Source organism: Quercus robur, chromosome 5, assembly GCF_932294415.1.
Source record: "Quercus robur chromosome 5, dhQueRobu3.1, whole genome shotgun sequence".
Classification (NCBI taxonomy): domain Eukaryota; kingdom Viridiplantae; phylum Streptophyta; class Magnoliopsida; order Fagales; family Fagaceae; genus Quercus; species Quercus robur.
The window spans coordinates 9,408,786-9,432,926 of NC_065538.1; the positions used below are offsets into that span (position 1 = coordinate 9,408,786).

The following is a 24,141-nucleotide window of genomic DNA, read 5'->3' on the forward strand; positions in this document are numbered from 1 at the left end:
TTGAATAACTATAAATTATGAATGGACTTTTACCAAATGAATTATTAGGTATAGAATGTCAATGTATGGTAGAAAAGGTGTTTGCTTTAGGCTACATATACTAATTTACTAAGCAAATAAGCTTTGTTGAATAGCTACAGTTGTGTTAAAAATGACCAATGATCAGGATAGTATCTAGTGTAAGTTTACAACTAAACTTGAGTTGACAAACTTACCTAAGGGTTTGTCAACTTATATACGGCTTTTTGTTGTCTCAATTTTTTGGAAACTTAGTAATATTAAACTTAGAAAATTTCAAATTCCAACGAAGGTTCACATTAAATAAAAGTAGTAATGCTTAGAAATTTAGAATTACAAATTCCTACGACTGGCCTTGTAGTTGCCATAGATGCACAACGAGATCTGCTTGAAGTTGAGAATGAATTCCTCTATCTCTAATGGAATTATGACGTTCAATGAACTACATAAGGTTACAAGTGGGATTATGTGACACCGGTTCGGGTCCATTATCGTTGATTTGATCATAATCAAAGTCATTTGCTCCAAGGTAAGTACGTCGCTCATCTTCAATGATCAGATTATGCAATATTATACATGCCATCATAATGTCCTTAAGAGTTTCAAGGTGGAAAAAATGTGCAGGCCCACGCACAATTGCAAATCGCGCTTAAAGTACTCCAAATGCACGTTCGACATCCTTCCTGACCGCCTCTTGTGCGGAAGCAAAATGTTGTCTTTTACGGTCTTGTGGTGCTGGAATTGTTTTGACAAATGTTGCCCATGATGGATATATACCATCTGCAAGATAGTACCCCATCAAATAGTTATTACCATTTATCGAGTAATTAACCGGAGGAGCACGCCCTTCAGCAAGCTCAGAAAATACAGAAGACCGCTCTAGGACATTGATGTCATTGTGAGACCCCAGTAACCCAAAAAATGCATGCCATATCCAAAGGTCATACGACGCCATGATTTCCAAAATTATCGTTGGATCACGTGTATGACCAATATATTGACCTTTCCACTTACTTGGACAATTCTTCCATTTCCAATGCATGCAATCGATGCTCCCTAGCATTCCTGGAAATCCACGATGTTGGCCAACCGCTAACAACCTTGCAATGTCATTGTTGTTTGGTGACCTCAAGTACTCTTCAGAAAAGATTGAAACTACTGCTTTAACAAATTTTTTTAAGCTTTTTATTGCAGTGGTTTCTCCAATCCTTATGTATTCATCCATGAAATCAGCCGACACTTCATAAGCAAGCATTCTGATTGCAGCGGTCATCTTTTGAAGGGAAGACAACCCCAGTGTGTTAGCCGCATTTCTTTTTTGAACAAAATATGGTTCAATAGCTTCAACTCTTGAATGGATACATAGAAAAAGAGAACGACTCATTCGAAACCTCCTTCGAAATACATTAGGAGGATACACTAGTGTTTCAGTAAAATAATCATGGAAAAGCCTATCATGACCTTGCAAAGGATTACGCCAGATAAACCTGCGAGGTTGAACCGAACAACGACGCGATGTTGATGCTCCTTCATTCTTTAATTCTTCTATGGCAATAGCTAGAGTAAGTTTCATCTCATCATCATCAGAAGATGAGTCAAATGGAGGCTCATCATTTGGAAAAATAAAATCAATGTCATAATGGAAATCCATTAAGAGAGAACAAAAACCGATTGGAATAGATAATTTTGTAGAAGTGGGTGGAAATTAGAGAGCAAATGGTCATATTTATAGAGCAAGAATGTGACCTGAGTTTGAATTTCAAAAATTTGACCTTTAGGTTTGAATTTACCATTGGGTTTAAAGTTAAAAAATATGACCTTTAGGTTTGAATTTACCATTGGATTTAAAGTTAAAAAAAATATGACCTTTAGGTTTGAATTTATCATTGGGTTTAAAGTTTAAAAAAAAAAATATGATCTTTAGGTTTGAATTTACCATTGGGTTTAAAGTTAAAAAAAAAAAAAAATGACATTTAGGTTTGAATTTACCATTGGGTTTAAAGTTAAAAAATATGACCTTTAGGTTTGAATTTACCATTGGGTTTAAAGTTAAAAAAAATATGACCATTAGGTTTGAATTTATCATTGGGTTTAAAGTTAAAAAAAATATGATTTTTAGGTTTGAATTTACCATTGGGTTTAAAGTTAAAAAAAAAAATGACCTTTAAGTTTGAATTTACCATTGGGTTTAAAGTAAAAAAAAAAAGACCTTTAGGTTTGAATTTACCATTGGGTTTAAAGTTAAAAAATATGACATTTAGGTTTGAATTTACCATTGGATTTAAAGTTAAAAAAATATGACATTTATGTTTGAATTTACCATTGGGTTTAAAGTTAGGTTTGAATTTACCGTTTGAATTTCAAAATTATGACTGGTGGATATAACAATAAAAATTATGACCGTTGGATTCGACAGCATCAGTTCGGTCACCGATTCTAGCAATATGGTGGTCGGAGACATCGATTCGGCGGCGGTTGTCGGAGACACTATTACAACAATCGGCCCACCGGTGATGGTGGTACAATGGTCGGAGACACTAATCCGGTGGGCCATCAGACCTCCACCACAAGCGGCTCCATTGGTCGAGCCACCGGTGTTGGTAGTTTACTTAAAATATAAGTTTAAATTAAAAAAGTATAACCATTAGGGAAAATAATAAAAAATTGATGAATAATGAATATTTTATTGAAAAGTCTTGTAAAATAGATAAACTGATGTGAGTGTTTTGTAAAAGTGATGGTGTAAAATAAAAAAAAGTAGGTTTTTTGTATAAAATAGATGGAATCTTTTCCACGAGCTGATGTGATTGCTCTTAAACCTTGGTTATTTATAATTTTTTCAAGGGTCTGCATTTCTCAATAAAAGATAGAACACTTGTTTTGAGGGCCACGAAAGCCATCAAAATTTCCTTTTCAACAGTATAAGTTTTGAAGGATATCAAGGGTTTGTAAATACCTTTTTCAAGGATTTTGTCCCTTGAAAAAAGCCAACTTTGTTGTACTGATGCAGTTTAATTTCTAATCTCCTTAGCAATCCTTTGGATAAGGGGTGGGATGAAATTATGCTGTTTATTCATCTTATTTAGCTTATGTATAACTTCTTTAAACTTTACCTTTTCATCATGTATAATTATAAAAATGATCATGTTAACGAATGCGCTTAGGACAATTGTTAATAAACCATAATAGGAAAGTTTTGACACAATTTTCATAGGAATATAAAAAACTATTAACAACATTTATTGTTTTATCATTCTCCTAATAAAATGTTTCTAAAAATAGATCCTAAACCAATGCCTTTAGGGCATTGGTTAACATTTCCCTTATACTTTAGCCAACTAATTTTTAAATTCAATAAACCAATGAAAATAAACCCTCCCAAATGCACTCGGCAATCTAATAGGAAAATGGAACATTAAAATAAATCATTATTTTGTAATAAATTTTTTTTTAAACAAAATAAAAACTTCTACATTTCATAGGGTTAATGTGTTGGTAGCAGGTACAAAATAGTCTCATTGTTATAACCTCAATGATTAAAATACCTTATTTTGGTGGCAGGAAATGGGCCATCAACCATCGATTCCATTCTTATCCCTATGTTCATTATTAAAAGTTTCAAGTATGAACCTCAATCTTTATCCTCCTCGACATGAGAATGTATATCTTATATATTAGACATATACGTCGTCTCTTTCACAGGTAAATCCCATCCAATTAGTGGCAGAGTCAGAAATTCAATTTAGAGGACAATGTTGGAAGCAAAATTAATCTAAAAAAAAAATTAATTGATATTAATAGCAAACTAAATACACAAATAGATATATTAATGTAATTTGGAGATTAATCTAAATAAATAGAGTTTAAACAATCAATTTTATTTCTTAAAATAAATTATTGTAAAAGTTTTAAGAGTATAACAATGTACTAGCAATTTTGTATCGTCACTGCCTTGAATATTATTAAAAAATAATGTTGAATTCAACATTTTTTTCTCTATTCTTCTAAGCAGTTAAAATTTGGATTATAGCAAAAACAAGATTGGAAAAAAACTAAGAAAAAGAGTGGAGGCTATAGTTTTAGTGCTATATATGAATATAAGTAGGCCATTTTTTTTTAATAAAAAATAATGATTATGTAGAACCCACCAAGAGGAGAATTGGTATTTCTACAAGTTGACACTGGGAATTATATTACTGGTAGACAATAAAGTAGTGTAAGTGGTGGGCCAAAATGAAAATTGAATGTTCAATAATTGTGAAATTTATTGTGAGAAATACTGTATATACTATATAGTATTGCTTTGACAATTGTGAAATTTGTTGTGAAAAAATTTGTGTAAATTTATTATTTATTGTTAGTAGTTTGGAAACTTGTCAAAAGGACAATACTTTTAGTCTTATGTGGGGCCATTGAACTTTGTTTTCATTGGAAAAAGACAAAAATGTGTTATGGACTTATACAAGACATTAGATTGCTTTCTTTTAGAAGCAGAGAAGTTTTTTTTATTTATGCTAGGGGCAAAGTTGAGATAAAAAAATTTTGTTAGGGGTAAAATGCTTTACAGGTATATTATATATATATATATATATATATATATATATAGGAGATTTGAGGGAGGTCAGGGGAGGCACTTGCCCCCTCTTGCCCTCCCCTGGCTCTGCCCCTGCATCCGATTATAGGGTTCACACTCTATAAGAAAGAATATTTGTCACGCCCCAAACTCAAAAGGGTTCAAAGCATTAGAAATACATCCCAAAGGTACCTGTAGATTTTTCCTTTTTGAAAAATCAAACTATAGGAGATCTTTATTTTCCTTTTCTTTCCATAGGATAAGAATATATAACTATACTAAAATCTCCACATTACAAGCCAGAGTTCTATAACACATTTACAAACAATAACTAAAAATCATGTGCCTCCACATAATATATGAATATATTACAAAATTCCAATTGGATTACACAAAGTCACAATCTAACCAAGAATAAGGAACCTTAACATTGATTCTAGGCCTACCATGCCTAAGGCAAACAAACCTCAAGTGACGAACCTCCAATAGAATTAATTAAGGTCCCGTTGAACATAGCAAGATCGAGTCACTAACCATTTACAGCAAAAGTTTCCAAATTTAACATAGCACTTCAATCATCACTAATGAAGCAAGCTCCATACTCAAGGTATAGCTAATTAATTTAAAAAACTATTAGAGGGTGGGATGAGTTAAAACCCAGTAAGTAGCATAATTAATGGAGATGGGGGAAATGCAAGTTTCATGATGATGAACAATTTACAAAACATGTTTTAATTTGGGAAATTCTAACTGAATACTGGAAGATCATTTCAATAATAGTATGACAAGAATGATGAAATAATGGAACACAAAATTTCTCAAAGTAAATACCTTGAAACTATATACTTTAATCTATGAGCACCAACAATATAATTTCCAAAGCCATAATATCTAATATAAGGTAAATTATCACAAATATACCACAATACCACATAGATCGGTCAGGGGATCCACCCATTCACAATTGGCATAATATTATCCTCTTTGGAATGTAGTTTCTTGGCCCCATGGACAGCAGCCTCACCCATACCCTCAAGGTTTTTCTCTCCCTCCATGGGCAGCAGGGAGAGCGCATCAAATAAGACCTCTTTTGCATGTGGTCTTTTGGCTCCATGGGTAGCAGCCTCACCCACACACAATCAAGGAACCTCTTCTCCCCATGGCCAGTAGGGAAGAACACGTCATTCAAAGTGAAAGGGCACTAACCTGGATCTGATTCTGTTGTCACAGAGACTATGGAAACCAAATCGGGTGAACATCGGAAAATCACACATGGCATGGTGTTAAAACCACATAAACCTCACAGGTTACATTACTTTCAAATACATAGTTTATATCTAGGTAATTTCAGAAAAACCTTAAATAATCTAATTTCCACAAAGTTTGTAAGGTTTTCAACTTCATTCTTGTCAATAAATTTTCTATCAATTTCCCACATAACAAGACAAGATAAGCATCTTTAAATTTTCTAATATACCATAAAATCCATGATTTCCTTATCAAAGATTAAATAAAATATGCTCATTTTTTCATATCAACAATTCATGCACTTCCCCAAATGCAATACCAAATATAATGCATTTTCATATATAATCATATATATATATATATATATATATATTAAGGTTACGATGTGATAGTTTTTAGGAAAATAAAGTTTCCATAGGTAGTTTTTAAAAGTGTGTCTAACCCAAAACAACATTTATGCAACATGGTTATTTTTCAAAAATCTCATTAAAAACTACTTATCTTGCAACCTGCAAAAAACCTAATTCTCCAAGTTCCAAAGGAGATTAGCTAAAATCTAAACAATATCAAGCAAACCTAACACAATAAGCATAAAACTTGAAATTGTATCTAGCTACAATTTAGGAATTGCCAAATAAGCACTTAATTAGGCAAGCCTACTATTTAACCTCATCAATAACATATTCTATTTCCAAAGTTTCTCAACAAATTAATTTACAAGGCATAGACTCCAATTTATAAAGTTAACCCATTCAATATCATCTCCAACATTTTGACTAGCTTTCATAAGATTTACACAACATCATCAAGAGACCCATGTAAGCAAAATCAAAATATCCACCAAGACAAAAATTTAGAACTTCAACTAACTCTAAATAAACTCAATAGCAATGGAAAAATTAGATTTACCAACCATTACATGTTATAACTCAAAACCCCTAAATTTCCACCATAAATAAACCTTAGATAGTCATCATTAGCACAAACCATAAACTCACTTATCAAATAATTCCACCAATACAAAACTCATACATATAAACACATAAATATTACTTCCAATGCTCATAAATCACATAGGTATCATTATTAAAGTTTAGATAAAAATAACCTCAAGCAAAAGTATAAAACCCACCAAAAAAAATTAGAGATTTTTGCCTCAAAAAGATGTAAAGGTGCTTATAGGTTCTTAAGGATTTTTCAGTGATCTTGCTGGAAAAATGATGGTGGAATTGGTGGTATGGAGGTACTGGTGAGAAATCAAAAAATAATAATAGTGAGTTCCAGTTAGCTTAATTGATAAAGTCTCTGATAGTTAAATAAAATATTTGAGGTTCAATCTCTGCCTACACCATAAACTGATTAATGTCTCGGTCTGACGATAAAAAGCTATCATCAGGAGCGGACGCCATATGTTGAAACTATCTCAAAACAATAAATAATAATAATAATAGTAATAATAATAATAATAATAATAATAATTACAAGAGGGAATCAGACCCTTCTCTACCCTATGGCCTAAGGCAAAAATCTGGCAATAATAAAGAGATCGATGGGAATCATGAATCATTCCCTCAATTTCAAACAAAAGTGCCAATTTAACAATATTTATCATTCTTCATATAATGATTACATGCCTAATGTACTTGTAATACTTCTAAGTCAACCCGTTCTAGAGTAGCAAAATAATAGACCTTAAATGTTTGGTAGAAGTGCTACATTATTCCATTAATTCTATCATCGTACATTTATGTGATCATTGATATATAGTATATGTATATATAGAATCTTTCATTACAATCATCATTATCATCAATTCTTGATTTTTGTTGTCGTACAATTCTATCACCCTCAACAAGAGTGTAGCATTGGGGAAACTTAGAAAGCATATACATACATATATTATCATTTACATCAAGCAAGTTATCATGATTAAGAAAAGAGTTCATCATTAATTTCACCTTTTGATGTTTTTCATCGATGTAAATCTAAGTATGCGTATTAATTTAGCAAGAACACCGATCCTAATTTTCCTTCTTTGGTACATTGTACTTTTAAATCTTTAGTTATGAAACTCAAATATATGACTATGGTGATTGATCATCATCTAATCATGGACATTCATCATCATCATATTCAAGATAATGATTCTTTAAAATTTAGAAAGTAATGATCATCATATTTTAAAGAGTAATATCATTATATACAATATAATAATCCTTTAAAATTTTAAGAGTAATGATCATCATTTTCAAGATAATAACCCTCTAAAGTTTTAAAAGTAATATTTATATTATATAATTATTAAAATCATAATCATCTATTGTGAAATTGAAGGATTCAATTTTGCCACGTCAACAACATTTAAATAAATATTGACCAACAATAATTTAAATACTTATTTAAATTATTAACCACCTCATAAAATAGTGAGAAATGCTATATATGGTTACAACATTTTTCTAATAATAAGTTGTTATTAGTATTTACTTATTATTAGTGAGAAAAAAATAATTTCAATAAGGTTTAATTTAAAATCAATAATAACTTATCACATAAAATTTATTATAAAATTGTTATAAGAATATTATAAACACATAAAACTTCTCTAAAATAATTCATTCCACGGTAGATTAATAAGGTTTTAAGAAACTCTACAATATTGAATTATCCTACAAACTTTAAAGAATATTAATCCACCATTTCACGTGTCAACATTCTCATTCACTGCTGCTGATTTTTGCCAATTACATCTACCAATCGAATTCCAGAATCAAGCAGCAGTGGATGAGCATTACCAAAATAAGTATTAATTACTTAAGTTAAATGAAAGTACTTAGAGTGTATTTGGTATCTATTTATTATGTTAACTAAAATAGTATAGTGAGACTTATGAATAATATCAAAAAGTACAACAAGATCCATAAATAATAGCAAAAATAAATTAAATAGTAAAATAAATTGACAAAAACAACCAAACAGATACCTAAATGGAAAAGTTATTACTTATTACCTTCTCCAACATAACTATTTTTGACTAAGACTTTACATGTTTTTAGGATGGCCCTACAATACATGTACCTGATTCGAATTCCTTCGCAGATTTGTTGATACACATTGGCAATTACAAAACGAAGTACTCTAACTACAGAGGTAGCAATAGTAAATAACGTGTTTCTGGAGAGGCAACAATAGTTGGTTAAACCAATATTTCAAAGATAGAATGGGAAATTGTGAATTATCCTAAAAATAGAGAGGAAGTTACTTTTTCCTCAAAAAAAATTTATAGTAAATTATTAGAATAATCTTGAATCAATAATTAAATTTTTAAACATTTTGATAATAATTTTAAATTGAAGTAGTTTTTTAGACTTTTTGAATTAAACTTTCACAATAGAAATTATAGTAAATGATTGAGTTAATTTAAAAATAAATAATGACATTTCATTTAAATTTCTTTCAAATTTTAATATTTCAATTTCAATTTTTTATTGAAGTTTCTTAAATTTATGAAACTTTGAAAAGAGTATTTCAAACTTTTTGAAACTTTTGTAATAGAAAATACATTAAATGAATAAAATAACTTAAATAAATGATGAAACTTTTTTTTCAAATTCTTAAAAATTTTAATAAAAAAATTTGATTGAAGTATCTTAATTCTTTCATAACTTTTTTTTAAGAATTCACTTAGAGTAAACTAACTTATAAAAATTAAATATTGAGACACGTGATTAAAAAAAAAAAAATTTGGTTATGGACGTGTAAAATAAAGCTACAAAATGATTGTATATATGACACGAGAAGAAAGCATCCCCATAGCCACAATTTTGATTATATAGAATAATATATGACATGATATAACGATACCCAACAACATAAAATTATTGTACTTCTCTATATATGAAGGGAGATCTACTTAATTCCCTAGTACCTAGTTGCTAGCATTGATTGAGCCAAAGTTTTGGAAGTTTTTCTGATTCAATATCCAATCATGTTTTCATGATTTAGACTATATTGCCAGTCCCATAGTCCCATGCAATACAGAACTAAAAAAAGGATACATTCTAAGCAATACAGCTCTTAAAGGATCATGCTGCAAGTTTAAGCCCTGTGCTGCAAACCCTAACTGGGCCACCATGGTACAGCTCTTACATTAAATTCATAGCCTCAGTTTACTCAGTGGTACTCACACTTCCAAATTACCCATTTCTTTCTTTCACTTTTTTTTTTTTTTTTAACCTAGCTAGTGCTGCCTTTCTTTATTATTTCTTATCTCTCTCTCTCTGTGATTTTTTCCATCTATTTAAACTTATTTCCCAGTACTTATTTATCATCTATCTTGGCTACACTAACACTGCTTTTAGAGAATAGTACTGCTTTTATAGAGAAAGATGGGACATCACTCGTGCTGTGACAAGAAGAAGGTGAAGAGAGGACTGTGGTCAGCGGAGGAAGATGAGACACTCATCAACTACATTTCAAACTATGGCCATGGTTGCTGGAGCTCTGTCCCAAAATTTGCTGGTAACATTATAACTGCTCGCTCGTCTCTCATAATTGCACTAGCTTTATAGCTTTCATGGATTCCTAGTATTGTTTCTTAAATTTTTTTCTTATTATTTTTTTTTTCCGGTTTCGTTGTATGGCTTCTACGAAGCAGGCCTGGAGAGATGTGGAAAGAGCTGTAGACTAAGGCTGTGTTTGGTTCCTGTAAAATATTTTCCGAAAAATAAATATTTTCTGGAAATGCTATTTTCCAGAAGGGAAAATATTTTCAATTGTTTGGTTGCATTATGAAAATTGTTGTAGAAAATATTTTTATGTGTTTGGTTCTATTCTGAAAATGATATTTTCCTACAAATTTTTCACACGGCAATTCAACCCACGGCAGCAAACTCCGGCAATCAAAAGCCACAACCACCAAAACACCACCACCACAACAACAATAAAAATCAAAATCACACAGAAATCAAAATCACATAGAGAGAGAGAGATCGGTGGGTCGAAGGCGATCGTGCGGAGGTGAGATCGAAGGCGAGATCGAGCGGCGCGGTGCGATCAGCACGATCGGTGCGATCAACACGGTGCGATATGGTGCGTGCAATCGTCGGACTGGAGCTCGCGAGATCGAGCGGCGCGGTGCGATCGGTGCGGTGCTACGATCAACGAGACCGGTGCGACTGGTGTGTGTGATCATCGGACTGGAGCTCGGGGTTCGTCGACAATTGTCGAACTGGACTGGAGCTCGGGGTTTGCCCTCTTCTCTCTCTCTCTCTCTCTCTCTCTCTCTCTCTCTCTCTCTCTCTCTCTCTCTCTCTCTCTCTCTCTCTCTCCGGAAATCATTTGAAGTGAAAATAGGAACGGAAATGAATTTTCGTGGTCAAGGCTTATTTTTTTCGGTCAACTGAAATTGATTTCCGGAAAATTCTATTTTCCGGACCAACCAAACATCCGCATTTACGGAAAAGCATTTTCGGAAATGATTTTCACCCAAAAGAAACACAGCCTAAGATGGATAAATTATCTCAGACCTGACTTAAAACATGGGCACTTCTCTCCAGAAGAAGTGGCCCTCATCACTGAACTTCATGGCATTCTAGGAAACAAGTACCATTTTATTTTTCTTCTCTGAAAATATTTAAACTATTACCAAATTTATTTTATATATATTTATAAACTTTACAAACCAACCTGATAATACATATCCTTAATGACACGACACGTCAACAACCTAACAAATAAATTATTGTAAATTTCTTATATTTTATTTAATATATAATATTTTATTTAATCTTTTTTTGTCATTATTATTCTTATCATCACCCTCATGCATCACGAATATCATTTATTTTTTTCATGCAAGAGGGTACTTTTTTCTTATTTGGACAGGTGGGCTCGGATAGCCAAGCAACTACCAGGAAGAACAGATAATGAGGTCAAGAATTTTTGGAATACAAGCATAAGGAAGAAGCTAATTTCTTATGATGTTCCTGCAATAGCCACCTTTCCTGATGTGCACTTTAATGGTAACTCTGAGGAAGGTCTTTTCTCCCTAAATGCAAACCCTAATTGGATCCTAAGCTCACAGCAAGACCAACTAGAACTTGACCCACTTGCTAGACTCCCATATTTTCCAGTAGGCTGTAATTATCCTTATGATCCACACGTGCCCAACAATCATATGGAGTACATGGATGCCATCATGTCATCATCGTTATCATCAGCATCAACATTGTCAGCATTATCAAGCGGCCAATTTGCCACAAATCCTAATCTTCCTTCAAGCTGAGAGACTTAGACACGGTACTCTTTCGGAGTTAGGTTCTATTTATTAATTGACGGGCCTATAATTGATACAATGCATTTATTTCTTGTTATGTGCATGCACAAGACATAAGTGAAACTTCTTTGGGAAATCTTAATGTTTCTAGTTAAAGTGAGTAACGCTGGTTGAAGTTCAAAAAATATGTGTAGGTATGTTATTCAATTTTGTCAACTTTCCTTCTCAAAAAAATAAAAAATAAAAAAAATAATAAAAAAAGAAAGAAGAAAAAAATGAAAAAGATTGTCAACTTAATTAATATATTGTATGAGTTCCTACTCATTGGTGCCTAACAAAGTTTAAATTACTACTCTATATTTGTATCAGTTCTTCTATATGGACACACAATTTGTACATTTGTTAACATGTGATTGGATCACATCATTTACACACAAGTACATTATTGGTACTTAGTGAAAAGTAATCTAATCACCACTTGTCATGTGTTCAAGTTGTGAACACGTGTGGTCCTAGAATTTTTATATTTGTACACTCCTTGAGAATACTAAATTGAGGATAGCCCCATCCTAATCAACTGAACACTAAAGACCCTCTCCAAAGGTTGAGGAAGATGGGGAAGCATCTCATCTAAAAGCAGAAGTTCATCGAGATATCAAGAATGGAAACGTGCAAGCTAAGCAACAATCATCTCCTCATTTAATGCACTCTACCAACTAGGCAGGCCATATTTATTACAGAATGACTCATTAGAACAGTGCTCTACACCCGTTTCCCCACTCATCCATGCCTCAAAAGAAGAGAAGAAAGAGATGGGACAAGTATCTCCCCCTCTAATTCTACGCCCTACAGGTGGATGATGAAGGAGGGAGCTCCATCTCAACAAATAAGAACCTCATTCTAAGATTATGGGATCCAAAATTTTTTAATAAAAAGTGTGAAGTGTAAGAGTGAACAAGATTGAAAAGTTATACTTAAAAAACATATCCTTGGCGTTCCCAATTATGCAATTATGAAAGAGGATTAGATCAGTTCAGTTGTCAACTTTGTCCACTGTCTCTACCCTTTTTTAGATCTTTTACTTGTCTAAGCCCTTAGCCCATATTTACTAAATTACTTGCGACTGCCATTCTATATATATATATATATATATATATATATATGTATGTATGTATATATATATAATTTATTTATTTAGTTCAAAGGTATAATCAACCTCATGTGGTTACTTAAAAGTAATGATGTTAAAACAAATGAGAAACAAAAGCGTAGCAATAATAAATGTTACGCTTAAAATTTTACATATTACGAGTTTAAGATCTTATATATATATATATATATATATATATATAATTTGGTTTTAGAATATATGCTCTCAACCCAAACCTATATTTTCCCATTATGTAAGTGCACAAAAATGGACCGAATACAATGAAGTGGACCAAAATGGAACGAAGTGGATAGAATATGATCGAATGAAACAAATAAGACCGAATATGACTAGAGGGGACCAAATAGGACCGAAGTGAACCAAATAGACACAAAGTTAACCAAATAGGACCGAAGTGGACCAAATAGGAACAAAGTTTGACTGAATATGACCAAATGGACCAAATAGACAGAAAGGACCAATGTGGAATGAATAGGACTGAATGGACCAAAAAGGACGAAGGTAGACCAAATAGGAACAAATAGAACCTAAGTGGACAAAATGGACTGAATAGAACCAGAGTGGACTAAATAGAAACAAAGTGGACCTAATAGGAGCAATGTGGACTAAATAGGACCGAAGGGGACCAAACAGGACCGAATAGGACTAAAGTGGACAGAATGGACCGAAGTGAACCGAATGGGATTGAATGAACCTAATACAACCAAAGTGGACAGAATGGATAGAAGTGGACCAAATAGGACCAATGTGAACCAAATAGGATTGAATGGACCTGATAGGACAAAAGTGGATCGAATAAGACCGAAGTGAACCAAATAAAACCAAAGTGAATCAAATAGGACTGAAGTGGATAGAGATGGGTGTTTTAAATCATATATTACAATTCATGCTCAGATTTTGAAGGGAAAGTGAAGTGTCATACAGATGGGGGAGAATCTAGGTTACCACTATCATGGGGGAAGAGAGTGAAGGAAGAGAGGCATGAAAGTTGAATGAGAGTAGTGTTAGACGAGAAGCCTTGCTACATTAGGGTTTGTAGATAGCTTTGAAGAGACAGTCACTTGCTTAGGGTTGGGGTTTTTTTTTTTTTTTTTTTTTTTTTTTCCATTATTTTAAAAAAAGAAAAAGAAAAAAAGCTGATGTAAAAATTTGTATCACTAGCAATAAAAAATAATTATATGAGATTCAATCATATAACTTCTTCGTATTTAAAACATATATTTTTCTCCAAGGGGGAGTTTGACCATGTCCATTTGAAAAATATATAATACCAACTGTAAAAGTCATTTGATTCCATAGTAGGAAAAAAGTGAAAGCAATTTTAATGGTTAATGAAGTTTGTAGCATACAATTCTTTATGTTGGAGAGAAATCAATAAATATTTTTTTTTTCTTAGTAAATATTTTACAGGATGAGCATGAGAAAATTGATCCTAATGATTCATAGCTATACACAATTCTATAAAATAGATATAAATCATGCAAGGACATATATAATAGCTATCTTTATTGATTAGGACTTACAATGTCCTAAATGTGCACCTTAATGAGAAGGTCTTCGGTTATGACAATGAATACTCCAAATTCAATACCAATGGAGATATATGCATAGGCTAGAATCCCTTCGGTGATGTCTATGAATACTCCAAATTCAATACCAATGGAGATATATGCATAGGCTAGAATCCCCTATCCATGAAGCGCAAGAGAACAAACAAAGCATAAATCAACACCAATAGAAAGAAAAAAAAAAGAAAAAAAAAAAAAAAAAGCTTCCAACCCCTGTTTCATAATTCTCCGTTCTTTCCCTTAGGTTAGAGTTGGACTTCTACTTAGGTTATACTTCCTTTTAAAATAAGATAAATCAAATTAAAAAAATAATGATGATGTGAAAAATTATGAGAGTTACAAAGCTTATGTGTCAAGATATTATAAGGTTAACAAATGGTCAAATACTTCAGTTTTATATTATATATATAAATAATAATAGGAAAAAAAAAACCGTTGAAACAAAAAACCAAGCTTGTTTGTGAAGAATAGTACTATTTGAAAGACGTGGTGGTATTTTGTGTAACAATTGTATATAACATCCCTCCTCATATATGAGGTGGAGCACATGTTTGTATGATCCACTTTCGTGTAAAATGGATATTACATATAACCATTACCCAAAATAATAAATCCTGAAAGAGAAGCAAATAAGCTCTTTCCTGCTTTCCATGCGTGGACTGGTGCAAATGATGACGGACTCTTGATGCAAATAGCATGCCTTTCTCTACAATTTGCAAATACGTTCTTGATGCTTGATATAGAGGGTTTAGGAAGATGAGATGAGAGACTTTATGTTTTGGGCCACATATCTATTGTCATTGGGCTAATGTGACAACAAATTAATACAAATGAAATGTCACCAAGCAAGTATTGAACTCTTGTCTGATTGGGTCTACTTGCATGTAAAGCTTGAATTATTGTCCTACACTGCACCGCCAACAATAGTAAATTACCATAAATGTTACATGTTTTAGCAAAGTTCATATCCAATCACATTCTACCCCCCATTTGTTCAAGTTCTATTCTTCAGTCCAAACTCAACACTTACACCAGTCACAAGGTCCCTCGAATTCTAAATTCGAATAAAAATCACGCCACTCTTAGTGTAACACTTCCTACCCCCACCATCTACAACATTCATGTATATCATGTCTTTGTTTTTTTTTTTGTTTTTTGTTTTTTTTCATTTTAAGCCTAAGTTACTTCAAAATATAAATATATATATATATATATATATATAACAAATTATAATTGATGAAGTATAAAGTGAAACATTTGAGATATGATTTTTATTCAATTAGAACAATGGATGCTTCCCTTCATTTAATGTCACTGCTAGTTTTAATAAACCCAGGAAGTAATGAAATTGGTGAATAGTAAAACACAGTCACACTAAAAATGCTTTTTTTGGATAAATCACTTTGGAAAAATTCAATATGTGATTAATTATAAACCGAAAAAGTTAAGGAATGCAATAAGGGCATAGTTTAGAAAATATTTTTAGAAACCTTTTAAGAAAAAATAAAAAAGTAACTGATTTTTTAAACAAAATTTTATATTTTTCATAACAGTAATATCATAACATTCTTAAAATGATCCATTAACAAATGTCCTATGGGCACCCATTAATTATATCCAATAGAAATTAGACCAAAGAATCTATCCGTTACAGCTACAAGCAACTCCACAATATATATATAAATATATATATTTATATCAGAACTCCAAATGTAAACTAAATCATGCTGGATTGAGGAAGCTTTATTGCTCTCCAGGAAGTGCAGCAGACATCCAATCTTTTGAACGTCCGTCTCAACAATATGTGGTGAAACAGAAAGAGGAGTTTGTTGGGCCAATAGAAAATAATTCTTAAATTGTAAATATTGGCCAAACTTACACTATATCATAAGAAAAACACTCCAATAATACATTAATGCTGAAACACTCTAATAAGAAAATGTTAATGCTGAAAGAAATAGAGCTTTGCACTTTGTTTGTTTTAGCATTAACGTCATTTTCTAGAAAATTATCTCTTTTTCCGGTGTTTGGTAATAACTTTGAAAATGAACTTAAAAACATTTTCTAGTGTTTGGTATGTACAAAATTTTTATAATATTTTTTGTATAATTTAAAACATGTCTAACAAGTGATTTGTGTAAACCCAACTAATTTAGTCAATATCAATAAATAAATAAAAACCCAAGAATGAATTTGGTTTTCAAACTAAAATTTTGACAACAGATATAATCAAAATTTGATACAATTATAACTAGGTGTCAATTTTCATGATCTCTGCCATTCATTTTGCTTGTATGTGTGTGTGTGTATATATAAGGGCAACAACGTAAATAAGAAATATATATTGATCACTTTGTAAGACTAAAAACAAATACAAATCACTTAAAAAAATTTCTGCATAATATATCTACAATGCTAGCCCATACACAGGACTAGGGTATAGGTCATAATTGATACAATAGTTTAAAGAAATCAATGGCTTAACTTTGAAGTTTGAGGAAAACATTGCAATCCACTTCATAATATTAATATGATAAGCGACAAAATACAATTCCCCTAAAAATATTATCATTTATTATACTATTATTTGTAATAACATTATTAATTTATTGTATGGATTGCCCTATGTAAAAGCAATTAGCCATATAGCACTATGTTGGCAAATTTTCGTTTTGTACTTCGTTCATTCTTTCTATTTTTTTCTTTTCTTTTTTGTTGCACTTTTATGTGTGAAAAAGATTGAACTTCTACGGTTGTCCATATGGGAATCCATCATGCCAAAAATTGTTTAGAGAAAAAATAAAATATAGCTCAAAATTCAGAGAACTATGTTACAGAGGGGAAGAGAAACCAGGAGAAAAGAGAGAAGAGAGACAAATAGGGAGAAATATGTGGGAAGAGAAGAGACCAAAGGGAGTGACAATGATGAGTATATGAGAGGATAGAAAAAGTAAAGGGAAGAGAAGAAGTGAGAGAACTATAAGAGTTATGCGTTGCACAAGTTCAGCATGTGATACTTTGACTCCAATGAATTAAAGTTTTCCCTCAAAATTTTACATATGGGAGCAACATAGGTCCATACACTAAAGCACAATAATTATAGAACTCTAGTCTAGTAGTGACAAAAATGTGATCACAATTATCACACTTTAAGTTTGTTGTCCTTTTCAAGTTTTAACTAGAGACGTAGCTATGTTGGACCGCGCGCGGGGGGGCAATGGCCCCCCCTGGCCCAATGAGAAAATGAAAAATATAAAATATATAAAGTGTGGATTCAAATTTTCATCCTTCATTTTTGTTCAATAATTCCCTGCTTTCACAAAAAATACAATTTTTTTTTTAATTCAAATTTTCATTAAATTTTGATTCTTTTTGTGAGTTTTCGTCAGGGTTCTAAATGATTTATGGAATTTATCTTAAAGCATTAGCATAGGATAATTATAGCTTAAGTATTTGATAAAGTTCCCCAAAGAAGCTTTGTTAAAAATAAATGGTTGTCTTTGGGTTAATCTAGAACTACGATATGCCAGTTTAGACTATAACAAATTTTTTAAGCGGTCGGAGTGTATCTCGCCCCCCTCACTCGAAATCCTAGCTCCGTCCTTGTTTTTAACAAAGTTGGCATACATTCTGACAACCAGAGACACCAAATTATATTTTAGGGCTGTGTTTGTTTTACACACTGTGTATAATATGATTATCCCTATATTTTATGGTAAGCAGCAAAGAAACAAAGAATAGCGACATAAAATAGTAGTAGATAAGCATGCTTCACATACACCAAGAGTAGTGATGGTTCTACAAAAAAAATGTAGATAGCAATAAGATAAACTATCTCAAAGGATGCCAATTTCTAGAGTATAAGTGTTGATAGCACTAAGATTTTCACTTAACTAGTATAGCCTCATCTTTCCCAAGAGCCAACATTGGCCATCTTATCATATAAGGCTCTCAACATTGTTCAACATGATACTTCTTGTATCATCTTAATTAGTCATTTGATATGACCAAAGAACACTTTGACACACTAACGTACCAGAAGCATTTTGAAAATATTTTAATTTGGTGGGTTTTCAATTCTCTTTCTTTTTCTTTTTGATAAGTAGGTGTTTTCAATTCTCAATAAATGTTAGTCTAGATTATATCACCATAGAATTACTTATCAACATTATTAGTTTTTCTTTTTAATATTAATTTTTTTTTTCATAAAAAAATCTTCAAGTCACCCGTTCAATTATATTGACAATGATGGATCTAGTCCCGGCAACAACACCTGAGTAAAACCTAATCAAAATTTCAAATTTTAACCTCATCAAAAAAAAAAAAAAAAAAAAAAAAAAAAAAAAAAAAAAAAAAAAGAAGAAAAAGAAAAAAGATCAACTTTATAGTACATAAGAGGGCTTTTGAAGCGATATCCCAAATATTTTTCGAGGCATATGAATGTATTTGGTAATTTGTATCACTAGTTTGCTAATTCTACTCTGTAGTACTTGGGCGGATTTTTGCAATATCCCTTAACTGTTTCCAAGTAGGCTATGTTCGATATGGTCATATTTTACGTCAGAAACCACCTTGATGATGTTGGCAAATATTTTGTTCTAGCATCTTGGAAGTTTGACAAAACCCTAGCACAAATCCATATAATAATTGTCTTATAAAGTGATCTTGATGATGTCAAATTAAATCAACTTCAACTATAGTTAGACAAGGCAAAGACAAAGGGCTTTCCCTTTAGCACCTCACATCGTTGAAAATGAGTAACTTTTAATTAGAAGTATATATTCACTTATTAAGAGTAGCCAAGCAAGAGGAGACAAGAACAGTTATTTTATTTGGGCTGTGTTGATTTCATACAGATGGTTACATGAAGTTCTACACAACTTATTTTTTACTCAGCTTAGTTTTACACAAATGTATTACCCATTTTGTTTTAATACCATAGCTAGCTGAACATTCAAGAGAACATGAAGGCATTTTTTTCAATGTTGCTTTTCAAATAATATGCACCCTCCTGCTTCACATAAAGTTTGCTCTTTATAATATTTTCTCTCCCTCGTGACAATGACATCCCTTTATCACCTTTAGTGAATTGCTTTGTCGTTAACGCTGTGTGAAACATGTTTACAATGTCCCTTGAGCATTTACATTAATTCTTACAAAAAAATTGTGTCTATTTTAATTTTTTTTAATCACTTTTCAAAACACTCATATCAAATTATCTAATATCTATTCTAAGTTTTATTTTAATAAAATATTATTTTTTCTTAATTTTTAAAAATTATTTACGTAGGAATGTGGCACTTAAAACTCAAGTAAGCATTAGGCCTTAGACCAGAACCAGCCTAGAATGTGCCTTTCCGAGAAATGGAGCCCAACTATGGAAAAACATACCTTAGAACAAGGGTAAAAGATAAAATTAGCAATTATGAAAAGTACCCCTAAGATCCTGAACCCCGAGAATTGACCAAACAGGGTCCACCACCCTCAATTCAAACATGAATGGACCACTTGAACCATCCGATGTAAATACCTATAGACGAAATACCTAAGGCATCCCACTGAGGTATGCACATTATCCAAGGATGCCTGAACTATCAAATGCATCCCACCAAGGTACGTATATTGTCCGAGGAAGCTCTCCGTATTACCCTAATAAATCCACTGTGGAACACAAAGCGTCCGAGGAAGCCCTTCAGATCTTCCTGATAAATCCACAATGATCCACCTAACACCATATCATTTAATGCAACATATAACTTATCATAATAAAACAAGAAGCTCCAAAAGTCTTTATTCATCATGACCTCAAGAAAAGAAGAGCTTGATGGGACAGGAGGCTGCCCAACCAAACCAAGATAGCACCTACTATGACACATGTTGGGGAAGAAAATAAGAAGAATCAGGCACAGGATGAGGATGAAGGAGGAGGGAGATTCAAAGACATATAGCACTATGTTGGCAAATTTTATTTTTTTTCTTCGTTCATTCTTTCTAGGTTTTTTTTTTTTTTTTTTTTTTTTTTACCTTTTCTTTTTTGTTGCACTTTTATGTGTGAAAAGAATGAATTTCTACAATTGTCCATATAGGAATCCATCAAGCCAAAAATAGTTTAGAGAAAAAAGAAAATATAGCTCAAAATTTAGAGAATTGTGTTACAGAGGGGAAGAGAAACCGGGAGAAAAAAGAGAAGAGAGACAAATAGGGAGAAATCTGTGGGAAGAGAAAAGACCAAAAGGAGTGACAATAAGGGTGTGAGAAGAGAGAAAAAGTAAAGGGAAGAGAAGAAGTAAGAGAGCTATAAGAGTTATGCATCGTGCAAAAGAGAGATTGTTTTCCAATTTTTTTTTTTTGGAAAAAACCTATAGAAAATAAGGCTTATTTTTGTTAGAATTTTCCGTTGACTAAAAATAATTTTCCGTTGAACAATTTTTTTTATGTTACCAAACACAGGAAAATGTGGTAATCTTTTTTTATAAAAGGTTTTCCAATGAAACAAACAGAGCGTAAGTAAAAATAGAAAACCTGATGTTACGGGAAAAACACTCCAACAACAATCAAAAACACATAAAATTTTATTTAGAGCATAAACAGAGCACTTTCAAAGATAATTAATTAAATTTTTAGGAAGTAGTTTGTAACATGCACTCAATTAATTCCTTAGACTTGTATGAAGATCTTCGTTGTCTTATGCTTGTAAGTTTATATTTACTAGTGCATAAACTTATTTTTGAGTGAAATCATGTATATAAACTTATATTTATGAAGATCTTCCTAGCTAGCACTTGTGACTTCAATCATGTATTTAAGTTTAATGCAATTTGTTGTTGTTAATCTAAGTTTTATTTGATTTACTGTTCAATTCTAAGTAATTTGGAGTCAGTACAATCCATAATGCTTGAATCCCTTAATTTCCTATGAATTAGCTTTAAATGAGATAAAATGGGGGTGTGCATAGGCCAAGTTGGGTGAGTGGAGGACAATATTTTTAACCAACCCACCAATGGCAAGTTGGGAAAACACTGCTGACCCACTAATCTATTAATCTAGCGGATTGGTTGAAAATCTTAACAGTTTCAACTCAGCGAGTTGACCAGGTTGGCAATTTCAATTGATTTAAAAAAAAAAATTTAGAGAGACTAAATGAAATTATTTCAATTAAATTGGATAATTATTTGCTCCCTCAAATAAAAAATAAAAAAGGAAAGAAAAAATTGTAATTTTAATTAAAAATAATTGCAAATATATATATATATATATATATTTTTTTTTTTTGAGAATGACTGAAATTTTATTACACGGAAAAGATAAATATTTCAGAATATGAAATTTGTCATGTACATGGAGAAGAATAATAACAAAATCTTAGAGAGAGAGGCAAGAGCTTATTAGGGAAGAGAAATGTGAAAATTGAAAAATAAAAAGAAAGAGAAAGAGATGGTCAGAGAAATAAAGTGGGAGTATACGTGAGGTAGATTTTTGTAACATGACAAAAAATATACATATATATATATATATATATATATATATAAGCAGGCGGGTCAGTTTGCGGCAGGTTAAACATATATCAACTCGTTATTCAGTCTGACTCACTAAATTATCTATCTAATCTACCCAACCTGACCCGCCTCACTTAATAGACCTGCATGGGTCGAGTTTGGTCGGTGCAAGTCAGGTCAAGCTGGTCATGCAGTTTTTTTGCACAGCCCAAAGATTAATTGTTCAAATATGCTTTATATCAAGATGGCTAATATCGCGATAGTTTACGTTTACATAGAGATGCTTTATGTTGATTTAGTGAATCTCAAGTAAGCATTGTATCTTAGTCAAGAAGGTCAATTTATTCACTTAGGATTATTAATTCTCGGTTGTTAACTTATGCATATTTCAAATGTCCTATTAAGTTAGGTGTTTTTGAACCCCAAATCTTAATCCACAAAGTCAAATAATCACTTCGAGATAGGATCAATTGTTCAAGGTTTATCTTATATAACCGACAAGCAATAGTAAATGACTAAAATTAATTTTAGTTCAAACATAGTTATTGCAACCTGTTGTTCCAAATGAGACACAAATCAGCAACCAAAGAAGTTAATACTAATATTGAAATAGATAAGAAGCAAAGTATCTAATACTTCCATAAAAGAAAAGTAACCATCTTCAACATGTTAAGACCAACATGTATTAATTTAGGCCATTATAAAACATCCTATTTAAATATTTTAACACATTTATTTTATAATCTTAAATATTTGAACAGATACTAAAACCCTACCACCCAAGAAATATTTAACAGTTAGGATATTATTTCAATTAACATGAAAGACAAAAGCATGCTAATTCTACAGGCACACCTAGGTGGAGTTTGGATACAAGTTGCGTTTCCTGCTTTTTTTTTTTTTTTTCAAGCGTTTTCCCCAACAAGCAGCTACTGTTCATGCACTGTACATAAACAGTAGCCGCAACTTTTGACTAGTCTTTCGTGAACAGTGCACGAATGCACTGTTTATGAACCCACAAATTTTATTTTTTATCAACTTTTTCATTAAAAATGAGTCCTACGGCACTATTTACATATTTAAAAATTATTTTGCTACAGTGTTTTCAGTTTTTAGTTTTCAGTTTCAGCGAAATAAGTTCTATCCAAACAGACCCCTAATGACAACAAAAATCAAAATTGACATTTGAGCCTTCTAGGGACCAAAATATATACATGGAGGGGCCCCACATGTATGCAACTATAATTTGCATGCTTTTGTCAAATTTTTTTTTTTAAATGTTTTATGATAAAAGATTTTTTTTTTCCCCTACTATTTAATAGAGAATTATGCTAACTTCAACTTTGGCACTCATGGTAACAGTGAACAAAGAATTAATACATGTGGGAGTATTATAAGTTAGTGAATATGTACGAGAATGATGGTGGAGTGACAGTCATGTCTTTGAAGGGTGATCTTGAGTAGGTAAGAGAAAAAGAAATTGGACTGTTTGGAAAAGGATGCCTCCAAATGCCATTATATCACAATTAAACTGACTTTTCATTACACTCCAAGCGTGAAAATGGGGAATTAATGGAGTGTCAAATGAAACAAAAGCTTGCTTGTTGGAAATAAAGCTACCCGCGGGTGTTGGGGAGACATTTGAGGTAGGCAATGTGATATTTGGACTACAATGAATTAAATTTTTCCCTCAAAATTTTGACCCATTCATGGGAGCAAACACCAACACAGGCCCCTACACTAAAGCACAATAACTATACAACTCTAGTGATGACAAGAATGTGATCACA

The 24,141-nt window shown here is 31.9% G+C and overlaps 2 protein-coding genes across 2 annotated transcripts; one reads left to right on the forward strand and one right to left on the reverse strand.

The window, feature by feature from the left end:
- Positions 1–667: 667 nt before the first annotated feature.
- LOC126727759 (uncharacterized) lies at positions 668–1,669 on the reverse strand. The gene has a single exon (XM_050433678.1). The coding sequence runs from the start codon at positions 1,667–1,669 to the stop codon at positions 668–670; it is 1,002 nt and encodes a 333-aa protein (XP_050289635.1).
- Positions 1,670–10,215: 8,546 nt separating this feature from the next.
- LOC126727760 (transcription factor MYB26-like) lies at positions 10,216–12,125 on the forward strand. Its single transcript, XM_050433679.1, has 4 exons — positions 10,216–10,360; positions 10,497–10,530; positions 11,348–11,443; positions 11,726–12,125. The coding sequence occupies exons 1-4, from the start codon at positions 10,228–10,230 to the stop codon at positions 12,123–12,125; spliced, it is 663 nt and encodes a 220-aa protein (XP_050289636.1). The 5' UTR covers positions 10,216–10,227.
- Positions 12,126–24,141: the final 12,016 nt, after the last annotated feature.

What these genes read in the sequence shown, in the direction of transcription:
- LOC126727760 (XM_050433679.1), top strand. Translation starts at nt 10,228, where the DNA reads ATGGGACATCACTCGTGCTGTGACAAGAAGAAGGTGAAGAGAGGACTG. An exon ending in GGAAAGAGCTGTAGACTAAG is followed by an intron (nt 10,531 to 11,347) that starts GCTGTGTTTGGT and finishes ACACAGCCTAAG; the next exon opens with ATGGATAAATTATCTCAGAC. An exon ending in CATGGCATTCTAGGAAACAA is followed by an intron (nt 11,444 to 11,725) that starts GTACCATTTTAT and finishes TTATTTGGACAG; the next exon opens with GTGGGCTCGGATAGCCAAGC.
- LOC126727759 (XM_050433678.1), bottom strand. Translation starts at nt 1,669, where the DNA reads ATGGATTTCCATTATGACATTGATTTTATTTTTCCAAATGATGAGCCT.